Below are 15,808 nucleotides of genomic sequence, written 5' to 3' on the forward strand. Positions count from 1 at the left end.
TTCCTGGCAGAGCACTAGCCCTACAGTGAAGGATACCTTTCGAGCAGCTCTGTTGGTTTTGGATACAACAAGCCTGCTGGGACACTAAAAACCTATTTTGAACTCTACTCAATCTGTTAATCTATCCCAGGGAATGAAATGCTTCACTGCTTATCACCGCAAGATATGACTGAATGGCACTTGGGGTTTAAATTACCATATTTAATTAAATGTAAGACACTGAAATGCTTGGGGAAATCTATTAATGAAATTTCACTGGCTGCAAAGGGTAGCCCTTGCTGGCATTCTACTTCCACTGTCCAATCTTCAGTGCATTAAAAGGCATTTGTTAGAAAACAAATATTTTCACTATTACAGGAGACACATCTTACAATTGAAAATACTTTAATTTTTACTCTTTCACAGTACTGCCAATATTAATGACCCATTAATAAACTTCAGTGGCCACAGATTTTCTGGTTTAGACACATCAATAACTGATCTTGCAAAAGAACACAATAAAAGGTGCCTGGCAGCAAGAGAACAGTAGAAGCAGCAAATTTCACCCTCTGCATTTTTTAGATAATAAAATAGAAATGGCCAGAAACTAAAATTATGGAAAATTATGTAGCTGTACATAGTTATCAGCTGCTACTGGCTTGCAGGGATGAAGATGCCAGGCGATCCATGTGTAGCTGTCAGAGCTTGTCACAATATCTCTATCCAATCTCTCTCCCCCACTAGGAAAATTTCACTCTTTAGTCGCATATTGAAATTAGACATACCTCAGGGCAATCGTTCAAAAATCCATCTCTAAAATCAATCTGCCTTAGGAACACCAGGGCAAATTCAAAATCTGAGTCCAAGTCCAGAGGGAACTTTAAGCTGTGTGTCATTAGGATATTGTGCTTCTGGTTGGTTTCAGGAATTGGTCTTGCTCTATAAAATGGGTCGGGGCAATCAGGGGTTTCAATACAGGATGGCCGGCTGATGTGACTGAGAGCAGCCCTGCAGAGAAGGACTTGGGGCTGCTGATTGATGAGAAGCTCGACATGAGCCAGCAACATGCATTTACAGCCCAGAGGGCCAACCGTATTCTGGGCTGCATCAAATGAAGTGTGGCCAGCAGGTCAAGGGAGGTGATTCTGCCCCTCTATTCCTTTCTTGTGAGACCTCATCTGGAGTTGTGTGTCCAGTTCTGGAATCTTCATCATAAGAAGGATTTGGAGCTGTTGGAGCAGGTCCAGAGGAGGCTACAAAGATGATCAGAGGGCTGGAGCACCTCCCAGAGAAAGACAGGGGCTGAGAGTTGAGATTGTTCAGCCTGGATAAGAGAAGGCTCTGAGGAGACCTTATAGCGACTTTCCAGTACCTGAAGGGGCTATGAGAAAACTGGGGACGGACTGTTCAAAAGGCTTGTAGTGATAGGATGAGGGGCAACGGCTGTAAACTGGAGAGGGGCAGATTTAGACTAGACATAAGGAGGAATTTCTGCACTATGAAAGTGATGAGGCCCCGGCACAGGTTGCCCAAAGAAGTCACGGCTGCCCCATCCCTGGAGCTGTTCAGGGTCAGGTCAGATGGGACCTTGGGCAGCATGATCTAGTGGGAGGTGTCTCTTCTCATTGCAGGGGAGTTGGAACTAGATGATATTTCGGGTCCTTTCCAACCCACGCTATTCTATGATTCTATAAAAGCCCAGGAATTTTAAGACAAAAATCACCTTTTTCAATAATACATTGGGATAGTCAGAACCTATGTTAAAGTTTGCAAGTGGGAATGCCCTCAGCATAAATTAAAAGGACTTCTAAGTAACTAGCAGCCACTGTAGAGTGCAAAGAGTGCTACCAAGCAATGCATTGGTTATCTTGTTTCCCCAATATTGGCAAGATGAAAGTGAAGGAGGAAAAATCCACACTGGTTTGTAACTCCTGCAAACACATCTAACACCTCACACATGAAAATGTTTGACCAGCTTTTTATGCTTTTGTTTTTCTCTTTCAGATTGCTGCAGAACTGGAGGAGAAAAAAAAGATGGAATTGCAGGAAAAAGCCAAAAAGGGGGAAAAGGGAAAAGAAGCAGAGAAGGAGAAAATGAAAGGAAAAAAGCCAGAGAAAAAAGTGAAAAAAGTAAGACTTACAGGAGTAAAAAAAAAAACAGAGCTAAAGTCCAACCTGTTCAGCCATGTGTTCACAAAGGGTATTAGCTTAACTTACACTGGTCACCAGGGCTTCAGAAGACACAGGATCCAGCCAAGACTGGTCCCTTCTCAGTCTCAGTTCTGGGGAACTGAAGTTTACCTCTTGTATTTTAGGAGTGACCATTCGCACAGCCATGACTCAGCTCTGAAGGAAGAGCCAATGTAGATGCAGAGTGCCAGGGATACAGACTAAGGAAAAATTGCACTTTAGGGCTTTGACATTTCTACTAAGACAGCATGGATGCACTTAGCAAAACACCGTTGCTTTTTTTGTGCAGATAAGAAAAAGGCATCCAGCAATCTAGCCAAGCGTTTCCACTTTTAGTGCTGGGTACTGCCACCCCTTCACACAAGAACTAGGGAACAAGAACCTTAGTCCTAGCCAGATACCTGCATCAGAGCTTCTGTAACATTTCAAAGTGATTTATAGGTACCGGTCCAAATAGGCCAGTTGCATTTCTTGTACTGCAAGCTGGTATTTTGTAAGCCTGTAAATAAGAGTCATATATTTTCTGTTCACATTCTTAGGGCATGAACTCTTTTCTTTGCTTCAAATCACAGGGGACACCACTTAATGTGATAAACTCCCTAAAATCTTTAATACATTAAGATGTGGTTTCACAAGGTGTGCTCCCCAGTTATTTTAGGAGCAAGTTCACCAAGAAAAACACCTGTGAAATAGAGAAAAGGGCATCTTCAAAAGCAAGCTATACAACAAAAATTGTAGGCTTCTGCTGAAGCAGCAACTTTTCTTTCTCACTTAACTTCATAGTATAAACAAAGTTGAAACAATATTTTTTTTTTAATAAGGCTCATTAATCTCTCACCAAGTATGTGGAGGAGAAGGGTGAGTTTTCTGGGGCAAAGCTTACTCCTTACTGCAAGCTTTACGCAAATTAATTTTAAGTTCTAACCCTAGCACAACCACACAACAAAAAAAGATGCTTTTCTTGGACAACATCCATTAATTTGGCCAAAGCTCTTAGAAGAGCTAGACAGGAACCTAAACTATGTGAACTTGGGAGGCATCAGGGTATGTAGGTGGGATGTAGGTGCCTAAGTGTTGATGCTTAACTTAGTGTTTTCAATGAGCAGAGATACTATTTAGGTGATAGAAAAAGTTTGGCAGGTTAGGGATGGGTTTTTCCCCTCTTTGGAAATGAGGATGCACAGTAGGCTGAAGGAACAGCGTTCATAAATCCGATTCCAAGTTCTTTCAGCCTGATCTTACATTGCCAGCTAGAAAGGCTGCTCCTGTGCAAATGGGACATTTTTTCAGTTCTGGTCACACTTGTCAAGGAGGTGTTTGCTGTCAAGGTGACACTATCACAGTGGGCACTCACAGCATCACTGAAGGTGTAACACCCAAATTAGTTGAAGTTGTGATTAGTGGTACCACCTTACTGCATTTTAGCATCAGAGCAGAGCTGCCCTGGGACAGCAACAGAGGAGAGAGTGTAATGCCTGCAGATCTAAGCCAAATAATATTGATACAGAGTTTTTTGTTGTCCTTAAGACTTCTGGTGACTTGTACTAGCGCTGAGTTCAGCTCTGTGGGACCACTTCATGGTGTAACCCCTTAAATCAGCACACACGCTGCGTAATACTATGGGAAAGATCAGATAAAAGTACACTTACAAAGGCAATAACTTCGAAAAGCTTTTGAAATTAGAGACTTTAAAGACTGTTTTCACAGTTTCAGAACCCTGTAGCATCTCAGCCAAAGTAGCTCCTTTGGGGAGCATTCACAAGGGTTTCTTCCAATGGCTTCGCCCTTATCCTCACTCCTTCCCAGCTCAACTGCCCCAGAACAAAGCCTTGTGATGCCTCTGGTCTCACAGACAATGGAAAATGCTGTTCCAGAGACTTCAGTCTTAGTCAAAGTGAGACGTTCATGTTCAGGCATGCTGAAAAGGCCCAACCCAACCCTCTGAAACTGGATAGCGACTCACTCATCTACTCAAAAACCTGACTTTCACAAGACAAGTTTGATTCCTTGTTGATTTTGCACATTTCAATAGATAAGACAACAATACCAAAAATTAACCTCACTTCTTCCAGCCTCTGCGAGGTTGTTCTGAAGTGGGGTGAAATACAAAATACAAAGCTCTGTGGTTTTATAGCTTGATGTCGTTCTCATCGCTTCAGCCATCACAAGTCCTGTCAAGTAAAATTCTGAGCCATTATGTCAGGTTCTTTATGGTTCATTGAGAAAGAACAAAGGGAACATTCTCTCTGAGGTTATAATGCTGACAGAGTGGAAAAAAAATACTATCTAAGACCAGCTGAGAAGTATTTGGAAGTTCCAACAGCAGGACTCTTATTAAAATAAGTATAGGCTATAAGTCATAGCAATGCTAGCAGGAAAAAAGCTCTGCTCCTAACTTGAGTTCTTAAAGAAAACAAGAGTTTGATCCCAGAAGGAAATTTAAATATTTCTAAAAAGCCTGATAGCCATCTTGAAAAATGCATATTTGATATCAAAGTTATTTCATTTTCTTTTCTCTGTATGGTGCTGATTTGATTTCCCATTAGACACCTAAGAAAAAAAAAATCCAAATTTAGCACCATATGATCCCTCTTCTCAATACAGAGCACACTTTAACCTAGTCTGGACTACAACCTGTCCATCTCACCCAACACAAGCAAGGTCACGCATCCCTAAATTTCATCCAGTGTTTAACGTTCAGAAACATTTTGCCGTTTAGTGAAACCCATTAGCAAATTCTCCATAGCAAAAAGGCATGATGGAATCAATTCAAAGTATCCCCTGCTGTAGAATTAAAATCACCTAAGCTTTGGAAAGCTTCAGTAGGACATTCAGACTTATTTCCATATCTCTGCTTCGATTGAAACATATATTGCTGGTTTGAGGTGCTTTTGCATACTTAGTGCAGAACAAGCATGGAATCAATCAAATGAACACAGAAAAATACACCAACTGAGTTCAAAGGCAAGAAGTTCTTTATGTGACATTGACTCTCAGGCTGTTAGAGGCAAAAGGGAACACAACAGCATTCTGCAACTGCCCCTCAGATATGCGGACAGTTTGATTAAAATCAATGCAACTAACAACAGTATTATTTACATCAGCATATAAAGTCATTGAAGCTAGTAATTAAAGTGATTTATTGGCTTATTTGTAACGATAAAAGAAACATTAATGTGTCCTATGCTATTAAAAGGGTAAAAAATTAAGAACCCATCTTCAGGCTATTCAGGGTAGGGTGGGGTTTTTTGCCTTTTTTTTTAAAATAGTTAGCAGTTATCAGTATTTCTTCTTAGAACGTCATAGGAGAATGTTAAAAGCAACGTATTCTACCCACTGCAAAAGATCCAAGGACGAGTCTCAAGACACTACACCCTGCAAAAATTGAGAATACATCAGAGTAACTGGGAAGTTGAGCTCTGGGTATCAAATCCTTAAATACGTAGTTATGCTTTACCAGAACAGTTCTTGATAGTGAAGAAACTCCTCCAGAATCTTTCAAATACATCTACAGAGCACAGGGTAAAAAAAGCGCTAAGCGTAATTAGGTTTCGCATGTCCTTCTGGGCCCAAACTTTAATTACTGTAATAACACTAAATAAAACCAGATACTCAATAATTCTCATGACCTGGCCAGAACTGTATCTACTGATAGAAGGTATGCAGTGACACCTAATTACAGAGGCATATTTAGGGAGGGTTGGTTCATTCCAATTTATTCCAGGAGCTGCATGCTATACCTTAGCAATAAAACCAGCGGTTCTCAGACTCCACATTGGTTAGCAAAGCCCGATACAACTTGTATGCTCTCACATAAATCCACACTCGCCTCCTCCCCACATGATGATCTAATTTCCCACAAGTAACTATTACCTTCTAACAATCTGCAGACTTATGACTGATACAACACGAAGAAACTTCCATCATTTTCTGACAAGTTTTTCCAGCAGAAATACTGGTTCAATGAAATAAAACACTTTCAGGAACACATCACTGTCATTTACTTCAGAGAACTCAATGTCAAAACGTTTTGATAAAGTCAAAACAAAATATTTTATTTAGCAAGATACATCACAATCACTTTTTTTCTTTCTGATTACAGACTAAAATGGGTTTCAATTTCTTGGAATTACCCACAAGCTGGGAATTCCTTTTGGGGACAGGGGAGCAACTATAGAATAAGAGTAACTGAAAAAAAAGCAAGGTAATTTTGTGTACATGTTGCAAGTCTGCTGCCTATATTACACATTGAAATAAGCCTAAGTTTTTGATTCTTGTAGGTTCAGTAGTTCAAGTGATAAACCAACACCCCCCCTCTTCTCTTCAGTCAAGAGAGAAAGTCTTCACACGCCCTGCCAGGAAAATTTTACCCAATGAAACAACACTGTCTTACTCTTCAAATTAAAACCAATCTTTAAAAATCCAATGAAAGTTATGGCACTTGCAAAGTTTCTACCTATTAACACAGCAATTTTTCTTTCCACACCACCCCCCGCAATCTAGGAAGAAGAGGAAGGCTGGAAAATGGCTCCCAGTAATTTCCTTTCAATACTGGAGGAAGAAATCAGACAATACAAAGGTCAGTAGAAAAAGATAACTATTACAGGTAGAATGTTCTTCTAATTCAGTTTAATCTGAAAGTCATTTCTGTAAGGTCAAGCTGGACAGCTGCCCAGACTATGGAACATAATAGAAATGAGGATATCAGGTAAGAGGCTGTTTAGGAAGGGAGTCTCTTGGTACCAGTCAAGTCTTACAAGTCTCTCAAAATGATTGAGCTAATCATTCAGGAAGGTACTTTTATGTATAAATGAAAGTGGCTGTACTAAAACCAAAGTGCTTTGATCATCATGCAGGGGCTTGCTTGGATTTTGAGGGCAACACAAGTGACATCTGAATAGCAGATCATTCAAAATCGCCACACTGTAAATCGGCATGAACGTGTTCATGTTCCTGTAACTCTTTATCCTGTCTTGCTCTCATTCATGGAAAATTACATGGATACATTTGCCTACACAGTCTACAGCTAAAGAAATTATTTTTGTTATACATTTTAGTTGGAGAATCATCTTTTCAGGCAAATGCTGCTGGACAATCAATATGCTTGCTTCGAAGTACGTGCAACTCAAAGGGATGGCTAGGAGACTGGCTGTTTTTCCACTTTGAGAAAGCATCCAAAAGTATGATTTTTCAAATTTAAAAGATTAATTTCACACTAAAGGACATCTTGCTCTTTTGCATCTCTCTTCTGCCCTCTCCTCTACGCTCGATGCCTTTGCCCATCTCCTAACCACTTGTCTGCAACGTGCTCCATAGATACACAAGCGAGTTTGCTGGAAGCGAGCATGGAAGTCATGCACTTGTCTGAAATGGAAAGGAGCATCTGTCCCATGAACTCTAAGAGAACAGCACAAAGAGACTCCAAAGGCCAGGCAAGCCAGACTGAACTCCTTTGTTGTACAGTGGGCCTGATCAAAGCTTTAGGATTTATTTTTGCTACATTTCATGCCGTTTCTAGTATCAACTATTAAATAGATCTTTCCCACTCCGCAGAGTTAGTGGCTTGCTAAGATTCCTCATATAAAAAGTCTCCATTATTCTCTCCTGCTGACAAATTACTGGCATCGAGTTTGCTGCTTGACTCGGTGCAGCTGGAGAGAAAGAAGCATACAACTTACTAAACATACATCAGTACTGTTTTGCTGGACTTCTGACCTGTAACAATTAGGATCTTCTTACACTTTATAAATCATAAAGCAGTTTTATGGCTAAATAGGAGTTGTCACAGGTTCTGCTCTTGGATGCTACATCAGAACCCCGTTTAAGTCAGCAGGAGTTTTAGATAAGGACCAACTTCACCTAATACTTCTTTCCCTAACTGGCCGAGAGCATTGCTTGTTCTTTTCTGTGCACTCAGGACGAAGCGGCACCTCACAACTCAAAAAGAGCAGTTTCAAGAGCAGTGTTCCCATCTGCAAATCCCAAGAACAATGAAGGAGGAACACAGATGTCCTTCCTGTTGCAAAGTAGCATAAAGAGGACAGGAGGGGGTTGCCATCTAACAGGCTTTGGCATGAGGCTGAACTGCAAATTCACAAACTCATGTTTGTGCAGATAACTCTGCTCCAGGTCATAGGAAAAATGTTTGGCTGTAACCTCAGCACAGGTTCTTTAATAGTGCTACCTAACAGGGCAGCAGATACAAGTATTAGGAATAAAATCACCGCAGAGGTCAACAGGTTGCTTTAATAGTAATAGACACTCCCAAATTTCACAGTTATTTCAAGTAATAACAAGTCATGGGATTTATGTGAAGATGGAGGATGCCTGTCACCTAAATTTTATCTGAATGCCATTACTGCCATTCCTAACAAGATATTTGCTTTGAGCTCTGCCAAATACATAACTTTTGGGGGTTAATTATGTTAAACTTCTACACGAAGGTGAGAGCTGACCTGGGGTGGGGGGGGTGTCGTGTTCCTGTATCTCAACTGTGGAGTCAGTGTTCCTATTCAGACCCCTGAATTGGATGCCTAAAGCCAGTCTTTGCAATTACCTCTGTTACCATTACATACTGGCAGCACTTGCAGGTGCACTGCAATCATGTGCTCGGTGTTCAAGTAGGTCAGGAACACGCAAGCAGCCTTTTGTGGTAGATAAAGACTCCAGGCTGGCATTCAAAGTTAAACACCAACGCTCACCTCCAGCCCATCCTGCCAGAGCTGATAGCTACTCCCACGTCCCTAAAAGCATATAAGAAGGAACAGTTTTCTGCACAGAGCACAACCAGAAAGCCTCAGAGTGGAAAGAGCTCTCTTGCAAGCTTCAAAGAGTAGCTGCAGTTCTGTCTTATGCACAGTAAGTGGCCATAGCTCTTCAGTTAAACTTCAGGTGGATTTTTTTTTTTTTCCTCTCCTGGAGAGCCAAGTCTACTCAACACCATATTTATTTTTGGTAAACAGCTGGTAATTCCTCCAAGCAGCACTATCCCCTGCCTCGTTCACAAGCACTCAGTAGTTTTTATCGCAGGACACCCTTTATCACTCTACTACCTGGTGGATGTTCAGAATAATTTCCTTTTAAGCTGGCTGTGGATAAGGTTCTTTTTTTCAAGGCCTCCAGAATCAAATCTAGAACTTCTGACCAGAACACTGTGAACAGTTTCTTGTATTTTTAATTTTAGCTTGCTTTCATATCAGTAGGAGAACCATTTAGAAAAAAAAAAAAGGTTTGAGTTTGGTCTGTCTGCACTAGGAATTTTTTTCTATTCTTATGTAGAAATCACTCTGTTACTCTCACAGTTTGCAGAGAAATTCAAATTTATTGGTGCATAAATCTTGAAAACATCATTGAAGTAAAGGAGCTTGATTAAGAAAGGTTTATACCAGATGCCTACAATGGAATCATTTAAAGACATTTATGAGCATGTCTCAAATTTACCTAAATGATAGCTGACTGAACAACAACACTCAATGAAAATAAGTCTTCCCCATCTCCCCAAACTGGTTGCTTTGTTCTTAGGTAACTTAAATATTCAAAAAATACATAGAGCATTTTCCAGAGATCTAAGCATTTTGGTTACAGACTCTTCCACCCCAATGATTCTTCCTGGCTCTGTCAAGCCAGAACAACTACTTGAACTTCACAGGAATTCATGAAGACTTCTACTCTCCTAAAACTGCATTTGGCAGTTTTCCTAGTTGCTAAACTACATTTGCCAAGCTCCATCTAGAGCCCTTGTTATAATACTGTTGTTTGAAACAGCCCATTTCTGTGTGACATCTGCTTTGACACTGGAATAGCATAAGTTTGAATGGAGCAAATGTAAGCAGTCTCCATCATTACCTCCTTCTTGGGTTTTATTTTTTGCCCTGTGTAACGAGGCAGCAACGTGCCCTGTTATACAGATGGCCAGTTGATATTCAACTTGCTTCGTGTTGCAGAGGATAGTTGAATTCAGCCCAAACACCCCACGGTCCAAATTTTAAGGTGGGTGACATTGTGTATTTTTAACCAGGCACCAAAAGATTCAAATCCTTTTGCCAGGAGGTTGAAAATAATCATTTCAGAGAAAAGCTTCGTGCTTCAGATGAACATATTTCAACTATTAGTCACAAGCTCTTCTCTAAAATTCAGGTATACTGGAATAACCTACTAATCTGCAGAGTGAAAACTAATACTGCTGTGATAGTGGCATTAACAGTCACATTAGTGGACTGAGCTGCCTTTGAGTCCTGAGCTAGAGTGGTATGCATATAAATTAACCCAACGATAAGCATACGCTATTTTAGAAGAGGTGATATATATTGCACTGCATACACACACGCACAAAAATATCTCCTGTAGCTGGATGACCCTGTCTGTAACAAAATACCAGGCTCTTTTGACCGGCCAGTGAAAACATAACATCCTTAGCCTCCTGACCTTGCTTTAAAAATAACTTCGAAATGTTTTGTTGGTCTATAAAAGAACAACACAGCAACTAACACCTATGAGTTATTGATCTCTCCTCTAAAATGAGGGACCTCTAACCTAGTGGTTAATATAGCACTCGGAAAACTCATTGCCAGGTAATATCAAAGGCAGCTGCCTAAGCTGGTAGGACTGTCACTGCTTTGCCTGCAGTGGATATTAACCACTAATCAATTTACAGAATGACAATAAACAATTATTAAAAACCCAAAATAAAAATCTATGGATCGCTCTATGAAAAAATAAATATCTAAAACCTAGTACTCCTGTAAAAACACAGTGCTTGCAACCTGTTGACCCAGTCAGGAAAGTGTTTAAAAATTCACATAACTCCCACGTAATATTCCCCTTTCCCCAGGGCTGAAATTCCAGGCTGGTAACCCTGGAGGAGGTACCTTTTAACCAGGGCAAATCAGCTTTCCCTCTTGAAATATTACCCAACATCTGTCATGCCACCTGATGACCTGCAAGTAATTTAAAGAAATTAGTATCTATACCTTTGATTTTTCCTCATTACCAAAAAAATCCACTGTCCTTCTCCATCTCTACCATTCGCTGTTATGAAATTTAGACTACTCACCTACCAAAACTATTCCCTATGTGTAAAGCCACAAATACTCTGCACATGATTGGACTCTGAAAATTCGTAGGGGGTGGAAATAGCAGCCAGTATTGCATTAACTGGACTAAAACGTGAACCATCTCCTATGGGTACTGTGAAAACCTTCCTGAATTTATAGTGCCATAGAAAAGGCAGTGGGTACAAGAAGGAGTACCCTGTATAAACCAGATTCATAAAGGAGTCCACGTCTTAGAGTGGAAAACTGTCATTTTAAATCATCTGGAAATGGAATTAGCACATACTGCTGGAGATTGGCTGTCATTTATAAAGATACTATCGGGTCTTAAAACACAAGGAAATGAAAGATATTAATTGTCCTCTTAAATCAGCTCAAAAAAAATGGAGAAAGGAGAGGCGTTTCCATTACAAAAGGATATCTTTGGATCATTGGTTTGCACAAGCTTGCTTTGTGCCTAGTTAGGTCTCCTCTGCACAACACTCAGAAATAGAGGTGCTATACTATGACGGACCTTGTCTCTTTTAGGAAAAGACTTCGGCTCCCTCTCAGTTACTGCATCAAGCTTAAAACTCCCCAGACAAAGTTCAAACTGTGGGGCCAAACATCCCTTGTGGGCTGGATGGAAGTTATTGCTCTGTCAGACTCATTGCCCCTCACATTCCTGTTTCCATGTTCTCTGTGCAAGCTTTTATGCCTATTCTAGTGCTCCCAGCCCATATTTCAGGCTCCAATTACTACAAAGGCTAACTCAAAATCTTGCAGCATCTTTAACGTGACATTAGATAACCGAGCACAAGAGAACAAGGAAAACTTCCCAATTTAAACCAAATGCCTTCTTTTGGTTTCCCCATTATGCTAGCCAAGAGACATGTGGAGAACACACACTCCTCAGGACAGGAGTCATCTTTGTAGCTTCTTGCTAGCAAAGATTTAAACACAATACTGTCAAGCAAACGGAATGTGAACAACAGGTACGATGTGGTTTGGATGATACTGTACTACCTGCTCCTGAAGGTGAACACCGCTCCAGGCATTCAGCTTTACAACAGAAAATAACCTCCATATCCTATTATCCTCCTGAAATCCAATATCAATTTACAGCCCAAGGCAAAAAAACATAAGTTAACCTCAAGACTTACAGATCCTAGCACAACAGGGCTCTGAACTTGGTAAGGCTCCCTAGAGTGCGCTAATTTCATACAACTAATAACTTAAAAGCTGCCCTACAACTGCTTATTTTTTGCCTCCAGAAGCAGCTGGAGAAGCCAATGGCTTCTGTAACTTTTTGCCCCCTTTTTTCTTTCTTTTGGATAACAGCCATTTGGCAGAACAGAGATGAGAGATGGGATTTTATCCAGGATCATCCGGAGGTATTCGAAGATGAGGAACGCGAAAAAGTGGAGGAAGAGATCAGAGTGCAGGTGTGCTTACAATAGTAGGAGGACACTAACAATGTGCCTCACCTATATCTATTTCTCTACAGCTGTAAGAACTGGCCCTAGCACAGGCCTTACCTCCTTCCAGAGTCCCTACTCTGTTCTTTGCTTTCACACTTGTTTGGCTGAACATTTGTCTGAGATGCAGTGGCAGGAACGTTCAACTGTGTGTGTCTGGATAGGTCGATGAATTGATGGAAGAGAAAGTGAAGAATCTCAAACTGGCTGTGGATGGAGAGAAGAGTAGCAAACAGAAAAAAGGGGGGAAAAGCCAAAAGGTAAGCATAGCAAACTCTGAATCTGGGGTAAATATCAGTTCTCTGCCCAGATACAGTGGCGTTCCGTGCAAATTCTAGCCTTGCAGGTACCAATATCATCAACATGTTCCCCCAAAACACTTACTGAATCTCAAGTCAGGAGCATTTAAAAAAATCTGTTCAACCTGTGTCTTCTTCCAGGACTTTTCCTTCAGCTAACCTTTATAATTATTGCTTAGGATGAGATTAACTATTCCAGAAATGAATCATTACAAGATAGTTCAGATTTTCAAGAGAGATACACACCATCCACTTGAAAACCTCTGATCCAGTCAGACACCAAAATCCAAGCAGCTTCTCTCTTTAGGGTGACAGGTTCAGATAAATACAGTCTCCCAGAGAAGGCATAGATCTGGGGGCCAGTAAGTTTTCCAGCTGCTGGCTGTTTGCTTTCTGAAGATTGGTTAATGCACTTGAAAACCATACACCAAAAAAAATACACTTCGAATCACAGGATGGTGAGGGTTGGATGAGATCATTCAGTCCAGCCTTCCTGCTAAAAGCAGGGTCACCCTGAGCAGGCTGCACAGGAACGTGCCTGGGTGAGTTTTGAATATCTCCAGAGAAGAAAATTCCACAATTTCTCTGGGCAGCCTACTCCAGTTCTCTGTCCCCCTTACAGCAAGAAATGTCTTTGTGTAACCTTTCGTTTATCCGTAGCAACGCATAGATCACATATACCCAGGTACATGTTGTTTAACCATTTTGCTGTTGAAGGGTTTGGGAACTCACGATTAAGCCAAGTTTATTTAAGCACATAAAATTTGTTGAAGACACATTATTTTAATGCACGTTACCCACCCACAGCACACATGTTCACATCTAGTTTCACAGCATTACCATATGCAGAATTCCACAGCTTGCGGTTCCCCAAATTCCTTACACAAGCATTTAAACTATAGATCATGTCAGTGCAAGCTAACTCAAAGCTTACAGACCCTACCATTCAATCAGCAGATCCACTTAAAGTCTTCAGGGCAAAAAGCCAACTCTAATCTCGTGTTGTATTTCATTTCTATAATCCCTTTAGCATATAAATACTTGCTGTTGCCGTACTTCTCCACAAATTATCTTTTTAAAGGCTTTTTTACCTGACAAAGGTGCAGGGGCAGTTTAATAACACAAGGCTGGAGCAACTCTGAAAACTGACACCAATGGGATTGCTAAAATCTGCTTCAAAAAAAGTGAAACTTAAAATACACAAAATATTACAACAGCTTTCCCAAGGTTGCCATGGGCAAATGCATTTGGATTACCTGGTCAGAACTCTGCTTCAAATTGGAATTAAAACTTTATGCTAGGATTTGGGTTTGGATTTTTGGTACAGTGTTGGAATGGTTTTAGGTGAAGGGAGGTTATTTAACTTCAGTTTTCCCAAGTTGTGCCAGTAGCCTGAGAGAACAAGGGAGGAGAAAAGAGAGGAAAGAAGGACTAATTAAATAATACAAGTTCCCTAAAGACTTTCTCAAGAAAAAAATCCTTTCTATTGTAGGATAGAAGGGGGAATCCAGTTTTAGTCAAAACATCTTTCCCTGTTACTGTTTCCGTAATTAGTAGTTGCATAAATATCTCAGTCCATAAACCAACACTCCGTGCATACCTGTGCACACAAGCTTCAACTCTGCTCCATGAAAATCTAGCCTGTAGAACAAGAATAAGAGCTAGAAAGTTTTGGAAACTGCTTATTAATTTGTTATTCAGCAAAACTCCTCTAGGTTTTCAAGGTGTGTATTACCCCATCCTAGGTCCCCCTACATCTGCCCTGACAAGCCAATATGAAATAATAATTTATTTGGACTCTCATTGCAGCCATGAACACTTACAGAACACAATATAAAACTGTATTTTTCCCTAAAAGGGATATTCTGCAAAAAAGCACTCGGAAGCATTCAGCACTCTGCAGAATACCTCTTCCTCCCAGCAAGCATTTCAGATGTCTCAAGTGTTAGATAAACAAAATTTAACAGCTCCAGGCATACACATAAGCTATTCTTATTTCCACACACTGTATTTTCTAAGCTGAGCTCCATCACTGGCTCCCCAAACCTTCAAATGCCACTTAGTGCTAAAAGCTGACACTTAACCCTGTCAAGAATTGCTCTTACTGCCCCAAGATAAAAAGCCCATTTGCCACCTTTGTGGCAGAATTGTTTGGGTGGGAGGACCGATTGCTTTTCTCATTACAAATTGGTCTCCGGACCATTAAACTGGTCTGCAAATACCTAAACTAATTAGCTTACACCTAATATACAATGAAGGACACCGCTGTCATTTGAGGCAAGGATCTCACATGTCTGTATCCGTGCTGGAAGCACCTCTCACCCTACAGACTGTCCCACTATAATTGGTCCTTGCAGTCCTGCACCAACAGAGTATAGAGCAAAAGTGACCTCATTCAGAGAGACTGTGCTTGCTCCAGATGGCTCCTGATCTGATGAGTGTCCCAGAAGGACATAAGGATACCACAAAAAAAAAAAAGGAATATGCTTCAGCTCAACTGCAAATTGCATTTTTCTTCACCATGCACAGCAGCCGCTTGTCACCTACCCAAGCATGGATCAGCAGGCTGGGATTGTGAACCCCCTTGCGTAAAGACAGGCTAAGGAAGGATTTGATTTGAAGGGAGATTAGATTGTCTCTTAGTGTACGACATTGATGCCTAAGATGTCTGGCAGAGCTATGTCAGAAGGTTTAAGTCCCCACCCAACCTAGAGGAGCCCGCTCCAAAGAACCTGGAGTGAAAGAAAAAGGGCTTCCAAAGTATTTGATTCTTAAAAAGTTGGTGGCATCCTTCTGCTAGCACCATCTTTTAGCAAAGCGGTGTTGTTCTGAG

General features: G+C 40.8%; 2 protein-coding genes across 2 annotated transcripts in view; one reads left to right on the top strand and one right to left on the bottom strand.

The window, feature by feature from the left end:
- ACKR3 (atypical chemokine receptor 3) overlaps nt 1-15,808 on the bottom strand; it is a 198,762-nt gene that overhangs the window by 108,822 nt on the left and 74,132 nt on the right. The window lies entirely within an intron of this gene.
- The window catches only part of IQCA1 (IQ motif containing with AAA domain 1), a 150,315-nt gene that overhangs the window by 103,175 nt on the left and 31,332 nt on the right, over nt 1-15,808 (top strand). Inside the window, exons 9-12 of the mRNA XM_069860495.1 lie at nt 1,984-2,109; nt 6,673-6,748; nt 12,540-12,643; nt 12,841-12,936. Coding sequence (XP_069716596.1) covers nt 1,984-2,109; nt 6,673-6,748; nt 12,540-12,643; nt 12,841-12,936 — 402 coding nt within the window. The remainder of the gene's footprint in view (nt 1-1,983; nt 2,110-6,672; nt 6,749-12,539; nt 12,644-12,840; nt 12,937-15,808) is intronic.

This window comes from Phaenicophaeus curvirostris, chromosome 7 (assembly GCF_032191515.1).
Source record: "Phaenicophaeus curvirostris isolate KB17595 chromosome 7, BPBGC_Pcur_1.0, whole genome shotgun sequence".
NCBI lineage: Eukaryota > Metazoa > Chordata > Aves > Cuculiformes > Cuculidae > Phaenicophaeus > Phaenicophaeus curvirostris.